The sequence below is a fragment of the Orcinus orca genome, chromosome 13 (genome assembly GCF_937001465.1).
Source record: "Orcinus orca chromosome 13, mOrcOrc1.1, whole genome shotgun sequence".
NCBI classification, from domain to species: Eukaryota; Metazoa; Chordata; class Mammalia; order Artiodactyla; family Delphinidae; genus Orcinus; species Orcinus orca.
Window position 1 is genome coordinate 59,479,641 of NC_064571.1, and position 18,005 is coordinate 59,497,645.

The 18,005-nt window shown below is 42.3% G+C and overlaps 1 protein-coding gene across 11 annotated transcripts in view; it reads left to right on the forward strand.

Annotated features, from left to right (window-relative positions):
• The window catches only part of SLC8A1 (solute carrier family 8 member A1), a 345,969-nt gene that overhangs the window by 260,858 nt on the left and 67,106 nt on the right, over positions 1-18,005 (forward strand). For 7 of the 11 annotated variants that reach the window (XM_049695818.1, XM_033419209.2, XM_033419206.2 and 4 more), the window contains 4 exons: positions 1,276-1,379; positions 4,211-4,231; positions 4,674-4,691; positions 13,927-14,057. In XM_049695818.1, coding sequence (XP_049551775.1) covers positions 1,276-1,379; positions 4,211-4,231; positions 4,674-4,691; positions 13,927-14,057 — 274 coding nt within the window. Of the gene's footprint in view, positions 1-639; positions 747-1,275; positions 1,380-4,210; positions 4,232-4,673; positions 4,692-4,791; positions 4,807-8,899; positions 8,969-13,926; positions 14,058-18,005 lie in introns of all 11 variants that reach the window. The other 4 variants (XM_033419205.2, XM_049695819.1, XM_049695820.1 and 1 more) reach the window with 3 other exon arrangements.

Consider the following 18,005-nt stretch of genomic DNA (forward strand, 5'->3'; position numbering starts at 1 on the left):
CTTGTGATCTAGGTGGAAAATCTGACTCACCTGAAAAAGAGTTTGAGTCTAGGACATTGGGTGGGGTAAGATAAAAGACTTTTATTTTATTTTGTGATGCTCTTATGCATTTCTTATTTTAATAAAATGTTATGGTAAAAATGTTATGTTTGGAAATACAGTAAAGCAGAATGAAGGCCCCCAAAAATGACCCTTATGCCTGTTACTCAGATATAACCTCTGTTCATATTTTGATGTGGTTTACTGATTTGTTTCAAAGGGTTGAATTCCAGAGCACAGCTCAGACAATCCTGTGGTTAAGGCATTTACTAAATAAATCTATTTTTCTTTTCTTATTATTGTGATCTATGTTTTTCTGCTTCCCATGATGATGATAAACCTAGTAGTAGTATGAATGCTGTATTTTGGCTGAAACAAATCTGCGGTCCTGGGCAGGGCAGCTGTGCATTGGGTGACCTTTCCACTCTCTCAGACCCATCCCACACCCATTCTGGAAGGACAGTCTCACGGTCCAGAAGTTTCTCAGTTGCCATTTGTCTGGAAGTGCCACTCGTTAACCTTGCTTTCCTCTTCTCTATGTTCCTTCTCTCCTATTTCCTATTCCCCTTGTTCGTCAATTTCTATTCTTCTCTGTTTCAGCAAAACAATATCAGTCAAGGTAATTGATGATGAGGAGTATGAGAAAAACAAGACCTTCCTCCTTGAGATTGGCGAGCCCCGCTTGGTGGAGATGAGTGAGAAGAAAGGTGGGGGAACTGCTCCAGGGCTGAGCCCAACAGCTTCTGCTGGCCTGTGCCACCCCTGGATGCCTGCACTCTCCAGAACGTGACTTACAATGCACACATCCCTCCACCTATGTAACGGGGCATAGATCTCCTCTGGGGCCACAGGGAGCCCAGCCTGGAGCTCCAGCAGCCAGTTTGGGCCACTCTGCACATGGCAGTCTGAGCTACTCATTGTCAGTGCAGTCGAGCCTGGGAAAGTTGGTGCTGATGCTTCCTGCACCCACATGAAGCCGACTTTCTGATTTCTCTTCCTAATTTGGGATACCTCCTGACTGCTCATTGAAGCAGGAAGAATTTGTAAAAATGATGGATTAGAGGAAACTTAACGGGGCCAGCTGAGAGTACCTGGATGCCCTTTTACATACTCCTGGAGGTCCATGTGTGGCCAGTTCTCCTTCCATAACATCACAGTAACATGCTGCTTGGTGAACACCTAGCATGAGCGTGTGACTCCAACCATTTGTTTTGCCTTTGTCTTGTGTTCCCACAGGAAGATCATTACCATTAGAATATTTGACCGTGAGGAATATGAGAAAGAGTGCAGTTTCTCCCTTGTGCTTGAGGAACCAAAATGGATAAGAAGAGGAATGAAAGGTGTGAGAGTATACAAAGACATACCAGCGAGAAATTGTACTCTTCTCTCTGTGTCTCCTACTCTCACATTTAACTCTCTCCTCTTCCTCGGCTTCCAAGTACTATACTTCCTCTCCTTTGAAGCTTTAGCCATTTCATTTTCCTGCCCATATTCACAAATGCACCAAACAATGTCCCTTTTCTTCAGAAAATGCCAGCTCACCTTGATTGATACCAGATTCCAGAAATACTGGAAGAGATTTCTGTAATTCAGAAGGGATGACATAAAAGAATGATTTCTGGGTTTAGTTTTTCACTATTCGGGATTCATTCTAAAATTTGATTCTAGCTATTAAATATCCCCTAAAATGTTAGTGATGGAGACTACTTAATGCCTATTAGTCATGGTAGATGGGTCTAATGGCAACTAATAGGAAATTTCAGAAGAATTCAATAATTAGTCTAATTTAGAGAAGCCAGTTTTCAAAAAAAAAAAAAAAAACTTAGAACAAAGATCCTTAAAGAGTAGTGGCATTAATATCCTAGTGTTCATTTTGGCAAAATATTTTTCATATCATCAGATATGATATTTAAAAGAGACCATATGTATGAAACCATGGTCATATCAATTTTCTTTAGTAGGAAGGATATGGTAGTTCAGTAAGAACTTAGCCCTTACTTAAAGCCGTTCCTGTCTTATGCTTCAAAATCTTTTGATTCTTGTAGAATTGACACATTTCTAACATATAGAATTTTTTTCTAAAAATAAAAAATAAACAGCAGTATCCTTATAATTAGATTTTTGTGTTGATTTGTATTTATATTTTTAGAAACTATTTGAAGAAAGAAGCCATATTTTTTGCTGTCTTTGATTTTATATCTATTTTATATGGCCTACAGTTGAGAAGGAAGGACAGGAATTTTATATCAGCTTTAAAAATAGTTTTTTTATTCTGAATTATTCCGAGGGCATCCCATAATTACCCTCTAATAGTGGTCATTTTATTTTGTTTGTTTGTTTTTGTTTTTTGCGGTACGCGGGCCTCTCACTGCTGTGGCCTCTCCCCTTGCGGAGCACAGGCTCTGGAGGCACAGGCTCAGCGGCTATGGCTCACGGGCCCAGCTGCTCCGCGGCATGTGGGATCCTCCCAGACCGGGGCACGAACCCGTGTCCCCTGCACCGGCAGGCGGACTCCCAACCCCTGCGCCACCAGGGAAGCCCTAGTGGTCATTTTAAAAGCAATGGTATACACTTAATTATATATATATAAAATGAGCATATTACCTATTAATAGCTCTTATTAATTGCATTTAAACCATTGATGAAGGCAGGATAGATGATTAGGTGACCACTTTGCAAGAAATGTAAACTTTTACATGTAAAGAAAAAAAATCAAATACAAAGGACTAATTCCTATACAGACCCAACATTTGGGGGAATTTAACTAATCCCACTTTTGTAAGAACTCACTGGCCTCAGAGTCCATCAGAAAACAAACAAAAACGAAGTTGTCCTGACTTAATCATGTTCAAAAAGGTAACAGGAGCCTTTGGAATGATGGAGAAAGGAGCACTGGGGACCCATTTTAATGCAGCCTATTTAATATGCTCCACAGACAGCAGGCGGAAGAAAAAGACACTAGAAAACTGTGCCGATTTCTTACAAAGATGGGATCAAAAATGCCTCATTAACATACAGGAAAAAGCACTTACTTCTGAATGCAGTCCTCCAAAGGACTGCCTTTCATCTCAAGGAAGAGCATCTTGAATACAGCTCTTTCAATTGTCATTTTGGTAAAATATGCCTTCATATAAAAGCAAATTAAAATTCCTTGATAGCACTATTTGCTTTTGACACCCAACAAGTGGATCTGTGTCACCATAAATAAAATTACTAACTTGTTTTATAAAGTATCCTCTAATGCCACTACCAGTAGAGAGAAAACTGGTCCTGAAAAGGTAATTGTAACTTTCCCATCTACAACTCTAGAAGTAATTTATTTGATACATTTAGTCAGGTAGCTTTCACCAGAATAAAGTGCTACAGCTATAGTCTGGGTTTAAAGCACAAAACCTGAAAGACAAATTATGTATGTGGGGCCCCACACCCCACCTCCGCTGCCCCAGGCCTTCCCTCCCTGTCTTGTCAGTTTCTGTGGAATTATGTGTCCACAAGAAGCTATCTGGTTGTCGGATTATACCGTGCAGGTCATAGATAAGGACACACAAATAAGCACTGATTCCTGGGACGCAGATTTTGAGGATTTAAAAAACATAAGCATTCCCTGCTGACCAAAATACCATGCAAATAGAACCTCCAGCAGAGAACTTCATCTTGGGCCAAAGTCTCCTTATGGGCGGGGCGGCCAAAATGGAATTTCCTAAGATGTTTTCTGTTTCCATTGAAAGGTACAATCCCTGAGATCCTGGATGCTTTAAGACTTCCATATGTTGAATTCGCTAACTGCCAGGCACTTATTTCAAGAGGAAGGCTCACTCAAATAAGGTTTAGGATTAACTTCATAAAATATTTCTACTATATTTGGCAAACTAGATGTATAGACTGTGTGTAAACATACGGTAGAAATGTTTTCTTAAATGTCAAGAAATAATATATAAAGTGAATTGTTTATATATATAGAATCAGTCACACACGTTTGCAGAAATCAGTTCTGGGATCATCTGGAAATACTCCCAATGCCACATTAACTTGGCGTGCACCAATTTTTTAGTAGCAGCTCCCTACCACTGTAATCAGATCTGCCTGGATTTCTTTCTGCTGATATTCCTCTTACTTTCATTATTCATCTGGTCTCTTATTCTGTGTTTGTCTTTGTCTGTTTCCTTCACAGCCCTGTTATTGAATGAGCTTGGTAAGCATTTCATTTCTTGCATTTCCTTTCCATTTTTCTAGGTTATTTTCCATTTCTGTCAGGTGCTACAGTAGCTTTCTGACTTATTTTTTATTTCTGCTGATTTATTAGCAAGATTGTTGTTTAGAGCCATGGGCCTCATAATTTTGTGAAGGTTGGGTAGTTTACATTCTGCTTTGGGTTCAGTATGACCTTTTACAAAATCAGTGCTTTCTTAGGTATGCACAAGAATTAAATTTGTACACTAAAGCTCATAGTCTTAAAAGATTGATTAGCGATTAAGTCATGAATGGATGTTTTCATATTTTTCTTAATTGTATATACAATTTGGCAAGTTTTTGTACTTTGGACAGGCTGTCAGGCGGTCTGATGTCACTGGTATTTGTTATTTAGAGTGTAAATGAAATGAATTGTAACATTTCTTTCTTTTTTTCTTTTTTAGGTGGCTTCACAATAACAGGTATGAATTTTTTAAGTCTAATGAACCAAATTTTATTTTGTACCGTGTGTTGTTTACATTTTTAAAAATTATTTCTCATTTTTATTTCCTTTTAATGAAGGAAAATACCTGTATGGTAAGACAATTTTTTAATGTTCTTCATTTTCCCCCAAATACCCTTAATTATCAAACAAAAACCACATCTTACGTGCCCTGCATTAACGTTTAGCTGTGACACATGGTGTGCTTTTGCTGATTTTACACATTTAACATTTTACACATTAACAAGGTGTATGCTGTGTTTACTTATAAGCAGATTTGTGTGGAGAACCTGTAATTGGTCATATTTTGACACTGATCAATTTACAGATGTTCTCATAGCACTGATGATGTGAGTGTACCTTGCTAGATGCTCCAGAGAGTACCAGAATAAATAAAACGGTTGCTCGTCTCAAGGAAACAGAGGAGTTGACAAACAAGCCCACTCCATGGCCCAAGCTCAGGGTCCTAATCATAGATAATGCCCTACTGGGAGAAGATAAAGCATGCCTTCCCCTCATCCCACCACACCAATCTGCGAAGTTTTAGCATTCTTAACATGGTAATGAGTACTATGTCTGCCACTTGCAGTGGATTACAAAGTGCTCTGTAAAAACTCAAAATGTCAGTCAAAAAGTTTAAAACCCTTAATTTCATAATGGTACCCAGCCGCTGTTGATTGCATTTTTTAGCCAGCACGACTCTAAAGCTATTTCCTTACATAGAGAAGAAAGATATTTCCTTACAGCATCCTCTCTTTTGACCCTAAATATTTTCTCACCCTTTCAGAATCATCTATGTAGATTTAGAGAGGGAGATACATATCAAATGGTAGGCCTGATTTGTCTGAAGCTGCAGGTTGAAGATGTCCTTAAAGGCCATCCTAATGGCCGTGGCATTTTCCAATATAATTATGCAGATATCTATATTCTAATTATTTTTTTCTGAAACCAGATAGCTAAACAAAATATTTAGAAAGGAAATATTTTCAAACATTCTAAGTTTGAAAATGTTATGGTGTGGGGTGGCGTTAACTTAAACCACCATCAGTGTAAACTCATGATCAAGAAGTTTCAACATGATTCCGTCCAAAGCGGAACTTTCTGAACGCGTCCAATTTCACATGGGCTATTGCCCTCCACTTCTTCTCTCCAGACACGGCATTTAATGACAAAATGATTCATAGACTCTCGGAGACATAGAAATTGAAAAGGATAAAAATATTAAATAGAACAAGTGCTCATAGAGGATTTCTTAAACCTGATTCACCTGACACTCTCCTAGGTCAAGTCTTCCAAATTCTGCGCTGCCAAATATGCTATTTTTGAATCCGAGTGAAGGAATTTACATTTACTTTTAAAACTTTAATCTTCCTTTTTTCATCCCATCATTTTAACTTATTGAAATCTTTTTGGAAATATTCTGATTCTATCACCCAGTAAGTTAATGATCCTTGTGAGCTTTGAGGAAGGTAGAAATTCGGCAAGCCAGTCTTCATGGCTTCCTTGAAGTAATTTTAAAAAAAAAAAGTCACCCATTTGAGGAATAGTATAGTATCTACAGCTCCCTCAGCCCTATACAGCCTGATAATGAGACCTTAACTAAAAACCTTTAGTGGTAGAATGCCTTGTTAAAACGCATTTATGTGTTTGGATAGCTTCCTGTTTCATCATTGAATATGTCAGGAGTTTGCTTTTAGGGCCTTCCTTCCATTGAAACATCTTCCTTTTTAGTAACTAGGTAATGGGACCCTAATTTTCTTTTCTCAGAAATTGTTCATATCAAGTTCTAGAATACCCCACCAGTAACGTCCAACATTTTCTGTCTCGGACACATCACGCATCCAAGAGGACAGAATCACTTCTTTGAAAGGTTTTCTATTACTTCATGCACTTCATTAAGCTCCTTCTTATAGCTTGAACCTTAATCTTCAATAGCAATTTTCCTGTTTTACCTCCTCTTCCCAAAACCTGAAATTGATGCAGTTAAAATGAGAGAAAGTTGCAGAACCCTCTGGGAATTTCCACATTGGCCTGTTCCTCTCACTTTACATGATCCTTCTTCTCCGGAACCAGGCCAGAATGCCTGGGATCCACTCTCTATAGATGCCTCTGGGGAAAGTTCTAAAATTTAGTGAAAACCAGCTGTAAGGCCTGGAGAGCTTTTCTTTGAAGTCAGTTTGAGGCTTTGAAGTCAACGCTTTGAGACGCAGGGGCAGTAAAGGAAAATTAATCTAACTCTTGGACTTTGCCTGCAGCTTTTATGCAGTCTTGTGCAGCTAAGTGTGAAAATCTGAAGTTGAAGCAGGATATATGGAAATTGAAAAAGTCATTTGGTCCACAACCCAGTACCTCTATTTCAGAGGTGTCATTAGTGATGGACATTAAATGCTGGAGGTGCTTTTGGAATTTGCAAATCTTCACCTGTTGCTCTCAGACTTTGCCTCATTGAAAGGCCCTTGTTGGGACCTGTGATGTAATTCCCCCTTGACCCTCCAGGCACATAACATGACAACCCCCTGTACATTATAGCTCATTCGAATTTGGAAAGTATTTCTTATTCATTATATCATTTAATCCTCAACCTTATGGAATAAGATCTTTTGTTCTCATTTATAGGAGAAGAAATGAAGGTTCAAAGGTGATCAGTCTACTCCAGTCATCCATCCAGGGCTCAGAGCCCGGCCCTCTAACTTTAAGTCCAAGGCCACGTGATGACTACTTTAACCCAGCACTTCTAGTTCCTTTCTCCCAACTTGTATATTCCTACCTGCATCTCAATCCCTTTTCGATCCAAAGCCTCGCTATGTCTCTGAAATGCCATCAGTATGAATTCCAGTCAAATGAAAAATGAGGAGGACCCCAGAAGGGGGAAACTAGAGTACATTAATTTGGATATTTTTAACAAAATTAAGTATTCTGGCTCAATTTGGAAAAATAGAGGCATGTTTCTGTCCCCAAACAGGCAGCAAAAATTTCCCTAGTTAATTAAAAGTATGTAACAGTCAGTATACCTTTTTAAAAGTTACTCTTCCCGGGGCTTCCCTGGTGGCGCAGTGGTTGAGAGTCCGCCTACCGAGGCAGGGGACCCGGGTTCGTGCCCCGGTCTGGGAAGATCCCACATGCCACGGAGCAGCTGGGCCCGTGAGCCATGGCCGCTGAGCCTGCGCGTCCGGAGCCTGTGTTCCGCAGCGGGAGAGGCCACAGCAGTGAGAGGCCCGCGTACCGCAAAAAAAAATAATAATAATAAATAAACAAATAAATAAAAGTTACTCTTCCAATCATATTACGCTCATCACGTGAGTCTTAATAACGCACATGGCTTTTTAAGGAAGCCAAGCTATGAAAATTCCGACAGTTAAACACACTTTAGTCACTCCAGTATATAGGTTAGAGAAACAAATCCCCTTCAAGTTTGCCTTCATTGTACAATTGAGAAAACTGAATCCCAGAGAAAAGAAACACCTTTTGCCCAAGTTTAGATGGAAAGCATATGGCAGAATTTGCAGTCCCAGTCTCATGATTCCAGGTCAGTTCCGGGATCTCTTGGTAGAAGCGAAAAGCAGGTAGTTGAACCAGGAGTTTCATGAAAACCCTAAACTAGGTAATCCAGCCAGTCACTGTGACAATGGTGAACCCTTGTAAAACCTGCCAGTGTGTACAACCTTCTCCCATTCAGACTGCCAAGGAAACAAATAAGCATGTTCCCTGATGTTATGTTGCTTGACCCTCACACAGACCTGTGATATGGACAGAGCAGGCGCTATTATCTCCATTTCACACATGGGGTAACTGGAGAAATGGCCTACTTAAGGCCATGTTGTTGGCACCACGAGGCTACCTGTCATCACACCGAGTGCTTTTCATTGTTCCGTGATGCCTCTGGAAGCAGGAACTTGACGGGCATGGATACTCCATCTCAGACACCTGCAGGAATCTGGCTGCAACCCTACTGTGGGGTGTGTGCTTTATTCACACAATCTGATTGGACCCCTAGAACACCTGCCCCGTTTATTTACTTGCTCACTTCTTCAACCTACATAACAGTGACCGCTGACCACTCAGTCCCCAAACTAACATTGCTTGCACTGGGTGCATCTGGGCGTGACATTCAGCTTACTAATTCCACAAAGCTCTTCTGGCAAACCAGTGCAATCCAGTCTGCTGACTTTCTGCCTGTCCTTTTGCCAGGCCAACCTGTCTTCAGGAAAGTTCATGCTAGAGAACATCCGATTCCCTCTACTATAATCACCATCGCAGGTACTCATTTCATCACGGTCCTTGAAAACCACAGTTTAATTGCCTTCAAGGGTTCTTTCGGTCTTTCGACATTAAAGTGACACAGTTCACCCCCATTACCTCTAAAGCATTGCTACACAATGCCGTGACTTCTCTGCAGTTGGGGGTATGATGAGTCAGCAACAAGACACCACATCGGCCCAGGACGGGACGCATGGTGGAGGGGGAAGCATGGACCTACAGAGAAGATTGAGTCCAATAGCCTCTCAAGTTTCAGTATACTCCAGATTTCTTGCAAATCTCGCTTCTTCAACATGGGTCTTTCATTGCAAATGTCATGAAATGTCTTTAAAAGCAAGCTGTCTCTCTTCCCAGAGTCTGCCTTTCCTTCCGCCAGGCAACATGATGTTAGCCAAATATGCACAGATGACAGTACATCTGTGGGGTTTCTCCAGAGAGGAACATTGACAGGGTGACTAAAGGATGACAAAGCTATCCCAGATCGACTGTAGGATTAGAGCCCGGGTGTGAGCCCCTTGCCTTAATTTACCAAGCTCTGGATAAGGACACGGATACTCACTCTTCAGTTGTCACCATCGCCCATCACTGGTCATGGCTGCAGAAACACTTCTGCCTGCTGCAGTAAGACTTTGCTCGTTCTCGCATCCCACACCCCCATTCAGTAATCATGCAGCCCTGACTGCAGAGTTGTTCCAGAATATTCCTCATGGAAATAAAGTACCAGTCTCTTTAGGTTCTAATCAAACAGACCAGCCAGGTGCTGAAAAAGAGATCTCCGCTCTCCGACTTGGCAACACAGATCTGAGTGAAGGATTAAAATAACCACAAGCAAATTGTCCCACCACTGGCCTTGTACCCATTTCCAAATTTTACGTTGTTTGTTGAGACAAAAAATTGCAAATGCATTCACGAATATCCACAGTAGCTCCTCGGGTGCAGATCTCCACGTGGGTTGTATTGTTTTCTAATAGAGATTCGTGTTCTCAGCCCTTCACCTCTTACAGTGATGTGGTTTCCAAATGCAGCCTGATCAAGAAAGCATTAACAGCAGCTTTTTCATGATTCTGCTCTTCCCAGATCCCTGGTACCCATTAGCTATTGTGATGTGTCATTTGCAAAATCAGTTACTCAGGGGAAGGGAGGACCCCTACCAATGATTTCATCACAGGATTGTTTTCTGTCCTGTCAATACTGATTTTAACCATGGCCGTTAATTATGCATTTGATCTTTAAGTTGGGTTGGTTGGTTAAGACCATGATGTTATATAATTTATTATCAACTTCTCAATAAAATATGATGAGTTTAAAAATATGTACATATATATGTACATATACAGATAAACAGGATTACATAGAGAATTTCCTCTACCTGAGAAGCAGAACTAAAAGCACAGCATATGCATAAATAAGGAAATGAAACTGACTTGGCCACAGTAAAATGAACTGCATTTGATCCAGCACTCAAAGTGAAAAAAAAATAGGTGATCAAAAAATGTGCCGTTAAACGATTTCCCTATTCAATAAAAGTTACCTAAAGAGAAGACACTTTAAAAAAATAAGCTTAGCTCTCTTCTTTGCCAGTTTCAAAAATCTGGATCACAAATACTAATTTATCTGTATCATTATAGAGCAATAGAAGGATTTATCCAGCTGTCTTCTCTCAGTTACATATAAGTATAATTATCTCTTAAATGTTCACGATGTTTATTAAGTGAAAATATCCCTGACCCTACCATGACACTAGGCCTTTGTGCTTTGACTTCTTTCTGCCTGGAATGCCCCTCCTTCCTCTATTACCTCCTAGCCAGCCTTCCCACCACCTTCACCTGGCAAGCTCCTATACATGCTTCAAGGCCAATTTCAAATATCTCCTCTTTCCTGAAGCCTTCCCTGACTCCTTTGGTCAGAGGGAGCTACTCCCTGACCCTGGACCTTCAGCCCCTACCTTGCTGTACTAGAAGTTGTCCCATCTATATGCCTCACTTCCCACTAGACCATGAGTTCCTGGAAAAAGAGGCGGGGTGGGAGGGGCCTCAGAATGCTGACATAGTGTAGGAGTGCAATGACGTGTGAAATGAACAAATGGTCTTTACTATATGCATAGAGCAAAGAAGAGGCTTGTCTAACAGTGAGTTGGACAGTCACATGACAAATACTTATTGGGCACCTACTACTTTCCATACATAGTAATAGGCTCTGAGGGATATGAGGAAAATCCAAAGAGCAATGAGACATATTGTTCTATCTTGGTAAGTTTACATGTTGGATATCTGTATGTAAAGGTAGTTTAAATATTAAAAAGTAGTATATTAGAAGTGTCCACGTTTAATATGCACACACAACAAATATTCAGAATTAATTTCAAGTTAGAGTGGTCATTCCTAAATAGGTCAATTGAGGGATATTTCATGCGAGAAGAGGTAGGGTTTTGAAAGGTAAGTAGGATTTAGCTAGATGAAAATGGGGAAGGTTTTCCAGACGGGTAGACAGTGCAATGAAGTGTGGCATTAAATTCAGGTCTAGCTTGGAGCAAGAAAGTAGAAAGTGATAGAAACAAGGTTCCTGCTTTTCTTTAGGTTAGTATAAAATCTGTTTAAATATTAATTCCTCAAATTTTGTTCTTTCGCATACCTCTTTTACAATATTTCCTTAGGCCGCATGCCAACTATGCTATTATTTACTTCATGCAATTTTTTGCCTCATGTTTTTACTTCACTAGATTTGTTTTTAAAAAAAAAAACTTTAAGTTACTAACACTAATAGAAAGCTAGTATTTATCACATAGAGAAAGTAAGGTTAAAATTTTTAGAATGAATAAAGTTATTACTTCTAGCTCAATGCAGTCAAATGCTCTATGCCTGAGAGCTATTTTCTCTTTCGTAAATGGTAGAAACCCTAATGTCAAGAACTAGTTACAGACCTGACAGCACCAAACTTCTTCATCATAAGGACTGAAGGAGGATTAAAAAGGGAATAACCTTTTCACTCACTATGTGATTTGATTTCATTTACTACCATGTCCGTTCATTTAATACCATGTTCCAAATCATTTCATTTTGCGAAATGCGGCTTTCAACAATGCCACCGCATCACCTTTCTTTCATCATTTCTCTATTTTTTTTTACCTAAATTGACTTGAATCCCATTAAAAGCAACTTCCCATTTATAAGTAAACTATTAAAAGGGGGACATAATAAATATTCTCCCCCAAATGGCTTTGTAATTCAAATTAAAATCTAAGTTGTAATAGTTTTTCTTCTGGAAAAATAATTCTTATTTGACTAAGTCTCCAAAATGTCCATGTTCAGCCAGGGTTATGAACAAAGACACTAATAGAACCTGCTCCTACGAAAACTCTAATAACAGTTTCCTGGGCTTAAGATCAGAAAGCAGTGGGAATCAAAATATGATTGGTTTGAGCATTGGATAAATGGGACTTCACATACCTCAGCTCACCCCCTTGAGTCTACACACGTAATTTCAAGGGCAAGTCATGGGGACACCAATCAAAAACCTTTGCCTTCCCTTGGGTCATAACCTCCCAAGCCTACTCTGAGAAATATTATAACTTTTACCATTAAAAGGAATCTACTTGCACCTCTCTTGTGCATCTGCTAACACTTAGCAGACTTTGGCAAGCCCAACTGCTCCATGGCTCAGTAATCAACAACTGGCCTAGGAACTAGTCTTCTGCATCATTTGCTAGAGCATCAAATGAAGCCACCAAGGCAGGGTCCCTCAGCAGAGGGAAGCCATGTGTGGGTGGGATGGGATGGGAGATGTGGACTCCTGCAATAGCTGATGCCTAAATGCAAAAGGCAAGGAGTCTGGGCTAGAAGTCCCTCCCTTCCTCATCTCTCCTCAGTCAACAGATTCCCGTTGCAGGCAGTTTGCCTGGAAGGTTCTAGAAGCAAGGGCATCAGGGCTGTGGTCTTTCTGTACCACCAAGACTACTTCCTTGGAGATGAGGTCCATTCAGCTTGACTGTGAGGGGAAGTGGCCTGTCTTGTTCCAGCATCGTGAGCCTGAGGACAGGAGGCTGAGTGGTTACAGGAGTACTGTTTGTCCTTCACACGTGCGTGGCCTTTTCAGTCTGGGATTTATCCTAATGACCTTCACACAGAGAGGACCCAACTGTGAGCTCCCCCTCATTAATGGACTCTCAAGTCCATTAGCATTTTCTGAGCACCCACTAGCCTCTCCTGGATTGTAAGCTACATGGTGGTTCCGGAAATAATCATGCCCCCATGGTGAGTAAGTATGAACTTCCCAAAGGCCTCACCCTCGCTCTCCCTGTTTCCTTTAACGTTAACGTGGTCAGGGTCCTCCCAACCCATCTCAGCTTTGCACCAGAGGGAGGCAGCTCTGGAGCGCAGGCGTCTTACTGACCCGAGGAATTCGTGGATGTTTTGCTTCTTAACTTGCAGCAGGGGCTCTTGGCAAGTGAGAGGCTAAGATCGGAATTTCCCATCTATCGTCTCTTTGGCCCTGGGCCATTTTCTTTGCCTCTAGAAAGTGGAGAAGAGGAGGCCAGAGTCTTACATTCCTTGAGTCGCTCTGGAACTTTAATTGTGTTTCCTCTTGGTCATGTGCTAAAAGGATGTGTACAGACAGCCAGGTGAGCCAGTGTCCCAGGGGACAGCTGGGTGATTCCCTCAACGCAGACAACATGTGGACAGAGTCTTTACCAGTGATATGGCCCTATAAGTTGCTTTTCTTGATGTGCCCTTTGGCAGGTGCTTAGGTTGTGGGATATTACGATCACTTGCCGTCAGAGTGATCACTGCCCCACACAACAAGCGTCTGTCCAATTCTCCCCTCCAGCCTTACAGCACCACCCCAGGGGCTTTCAGTAGGTCATCAGGGCTTCCTTCCTTCTTGGTTTTCTTGTAGCAAGATCCAGGGATTTCCAAGTAAATTTGAATGCGTTCTCACTCTCTTGCCCTTCCCTTTCACAGACGAATATGACGACAAGCAGCCGCTGACCAGCAAAGAAGAGGAGGAGAGGCGCATTGCAGAAATGGGGCGTCCCATTCTGGGAGAGCACACCAGGCTGGAAGTGATCATTGAAGAATCCTATGAGTTCAAGGTACGCGCACCAGCATTGCCCACCAGGGAGGCCAGGCCCATCTCTGCACCGAGATGGTTCATAGCGTCAGTCTATGCTGTACGAGAGGCAGTAATTTCAGGAACTGGCTCGTTGATGGAGAGGCCTTTAGAGCAGAAATGGGATTCGCGAGTTGCTGGGGAAACAAGAGATCCTATAAACTAAACGGTGTCAGAACCAGGGTCTGGTGGGTGGCACGCATCACTGTGCGAGGTCAGAGGCGCCCTAAAGGGAGGGCTTTGGATAGCAAGGAAGAGGCAAAGATGGATTCCAAGAGACTGTTATGTGTGGAAGAAACGGTGCTTTGTTTGAAAAAGCTAATCAATCTAGTAGAAGCACAGCCTTGACACTGCGGAAAATGAGGCTTTTGTTTCGGAGGAAGGATGGTAAGCTTTCCCTGTAGTCACCTTCTTAAGATCCTAGGACACTTGAGCACAATCAACAAACTGAAGGCAGAGTGCCTGTAACTGGAGGGTTTATAACTGCCCTGATGAAATTGGATTTCCAGTTCTCTAGATGAGGAAAGTCATTTTTCAGAAGGTAAGCAGATGGGCCTTAGGATGAGCTTAGGACTTTGAAATGAACCTTTTGGACCCCTCTTAGCTGCTCCCTCGGCCCCTGCCCCAGCTCCCATCCCTTTTCACTCACGTGGTCCTCACACCTAGAAGCCCCCGGGGGAGCCGCACCTGCGTTCTGTAGTGGAACATGAAAAAGAGCAGCCTCTCTCTGGTTTTCCAGAACGACAAGCCAGAGCACAGCAGCATTTTCCCCACTTATTTTTTTTAAAGCAGATTCTGCTCCTGTTTGGAAAACCAGAATGAAAATTCCCAAAGGGAGAATCAGGTCACCAACCTAAAAGCCTCAGGATCATATCTGGAGTTCTCACAGTAGTGGCTTCTTTACCTTTTGCTGGGCCCGTTCAGTATTTTTCTAATTTAGTTCACAAATGAAGGTGCCTGAGAGGCGACAGGTGGAAAGAAAAATGTCTTTGCAAATTAAAGTGGCATTTAAAAGATAAACAACACAATTAAACTTTCCCCTTCAGGCCACTATGGATGTATGTGTTAACTCCTCTCATTCGTTCCCACAGAAAGAAAGAGCAGGGCAGACCCTGGGACTAGTGCTTTCTAGGCAGAACCCCACCATCAGAGCCCACCTGGCGTTTCATCCAGAACCTGGCTCGCTGCACACACTTGACTGGTATATGCACAAGTTCCCTGAGATTCCTGAGGCACGGATATCTGAGACTGTCCATTTCTGTGGACCAGTCTGTTCCCGTCTCCATCTTCACTCTTCGTCACGCGCCCTCTTTTCACCTGGAACCAGAGGGCATGGTGCCACTTGCGACCACAGAGATTCTACACCTTGGCATTTTCTGTAAACGCTTGTCCCCCACCCCTCCCAGGACTCTCATGGGGAATGACTGTATGCCCTCTTCCTCACGGGACCACCCTGAGCACTCCCCTTCCATGCACCCGTGACCAGGAAGAGAAATCACGGTCACTTCCTGTAGGAAGGGTACGGCAGCGCACAGTCTTCTAGGCATAAAAGTTTTCTTGTGTCCGAAGCTCTCTCTGGTAACCACTCCAATGATCCGAGCATTTGAAAGTCAACCAGGTCTCTCTCCGTAAGTCCAGTTGTTTGGGGTACTTATCTTCCTAGAATATCTTCCCTAGACTGTTTCCTCCCATCTGCTCAAAGTTCATCAGGACAGTTACTGGTAACACTGAAGGGTACCTTGGGGCATGTTTCTGAAATGCCCTGTAGCATCAATGTTGATATCATATTATTTGTTTAGGAAATTTTTTCTAGACCATAGCCGTTTTAAAGAAATTGTTCAAAGCCCTCAGAACTGCATTAAAGACCCAAATCTGGCTGATACCTCACAATGTCCGAGTCTGCTTTGCCCACTGGGTTCTTGTTTACTATGTTGTGACCAAGGGCTGGACTTTTCTAACACCCATGGCTGAGAGTGAGGTTAAAACTATTGCTACAGACTAGCACCGTGAAGAGCTAATGACTGACATGTAGGAAACCTCCAGGTCAGTGTCCGTGGCAAAGTTCAAGGATCAAATTTCAAATTCCTCCTCTCCTCCTATAGGTCCTGTCCTATTCACTGCTCTCCTCTTATAGGTCAAGAGAGGACACATATGTAAATTAAGTCCAGGGAAGAGCCCAGGCTGTCTCATAGTCCGCCAGGGTTAACATGAACTAAAGTTTACAATCTACCCGAGGTTTTATATATATACATTATATATACATATATACATTTTATAATATACATTTTAAGTTTAGTTTATCTTAAAACTTTGTTCTTCAGAGAGATTTTCTGAGGCGAGTCTGTGTTTAACTGTGAGAGCAGTTTCACTCTTCAATTATTTATCCCCCAGAAAGTGGGATTCTCTGCCTTGGCTTTAGAGTAAAGAGGGCTTCCTTGGAGAGACCTGCCCCAAGTTTCCATCACATTTAGGAAAAGTCAAGGTTATTTCTTGTTACATTCTACACAGGGGCTTCCCTGGTGGCACAGTGGTTGAGAGTCCACCTGCCGATGCAGGGGACACAGGTTCGTGCCCCGGCCTGGGAAGATCCCACATGCCGCGGAGCGCCTGGGCCCGTGAGCCATGGCTGCTGAGCCTGCGCGTCCGGAGCCTGTGCTCCACAACGGGAGAGGACACAACAGTGAGAGGCCCGCATACCGCAAAAAAAAAACAAAAAAAAACAAGAACTTTGATTTGGCATCAACCGAGACACTCAGAGTGCTTGATGAGATTGGCCAAGTCCAGAGAAAAGTCAGATGCTTGTCATGTGCCTCTGGCTATGGCAGCCAAGAGCCCTGATGGTTACAGCTATTATCAGTGGCACTGGCAGTTCTAGACACAAAGCTAGAGGCCAAAAGGTCACCACCATAAGGACAAACAATCTAGCAAAGGATGATGTTGAAAATACAGAGTGGGCCAGTTGGAGATGGGCCCTTTCATGTTTATTATCATCTCAGTGTTTCAAGTCAGTTGCAATGACGGTTGAACAAACACACTTGACATTCTGATGTAGCTTTGGCCTTCTGCACGGGCCCCTGGGATTGCATTTTCCTTCCTCCCGGTTAGCTAATAACACGCTCTCTCAAACCTTAGTCAATTCAGGGACACTGCACTAAACATGTACAGATTTTGACCTAAGACAAATAATACGCGTTTTCTGACTCTTTGCAATAAGTGGGAATTCGAGGATGCTCTGACAGTAAGGGTGGGGCACGTCGTGGACAAGTCGGTGTGGTCGTCTCTCTGGGAAGAACAGCTTCACGTTCCGGAAGTGACCCTTCTCCCTGTAATTGCTGTGATTTGTGGTAGCGCTTTGGGTGCATCTTCTTACTTAGTTTTCTTGTGAACGCTTGACTGCTTCTGCGGTTCCGTGAACTGACATTCATTTGGAAAGCTAAGAGTGCTAATTGTACAGAAGCAAGTGCCTAAACAAGGTCTTAAAAAGAAAAATAAGAGGCTCAGAGCTAGTAAAGCAGGGGGAGATTCAGTGCAAGGTCATTGCAGTTTGCCCTGAACCATACAAATTGACTGTTTTTGTCTTTTCTTGTTTGCCGCAGGAGTCAGGTGAGATGAATTCTCTACCAGCCACCAGGCTGACAAAACCAGTAGCCACAGGAAAATCCATTTATTAGTGATCATACAGCAGCAGCCTTGACGCTTTGCTGTCTGGCTGCATTTCATAGATCAACAAAAGTATAGTAAGAACAGGTTTTAGTTTCGTCATCTCTCTGCCGCTTCCAGTTATCCACCGATAGGTAGTGCTGAGCAGGGCATAGGTTAATTCAGTTGCAGACACACACTCTAGATGAAGCCAGGAGAGAAGCAAGTTCATGAAGCGTCCGAGGGAAAGGGATGGGCTTTTGCAACATCCTCAGTTGTAACCGGTGATGCT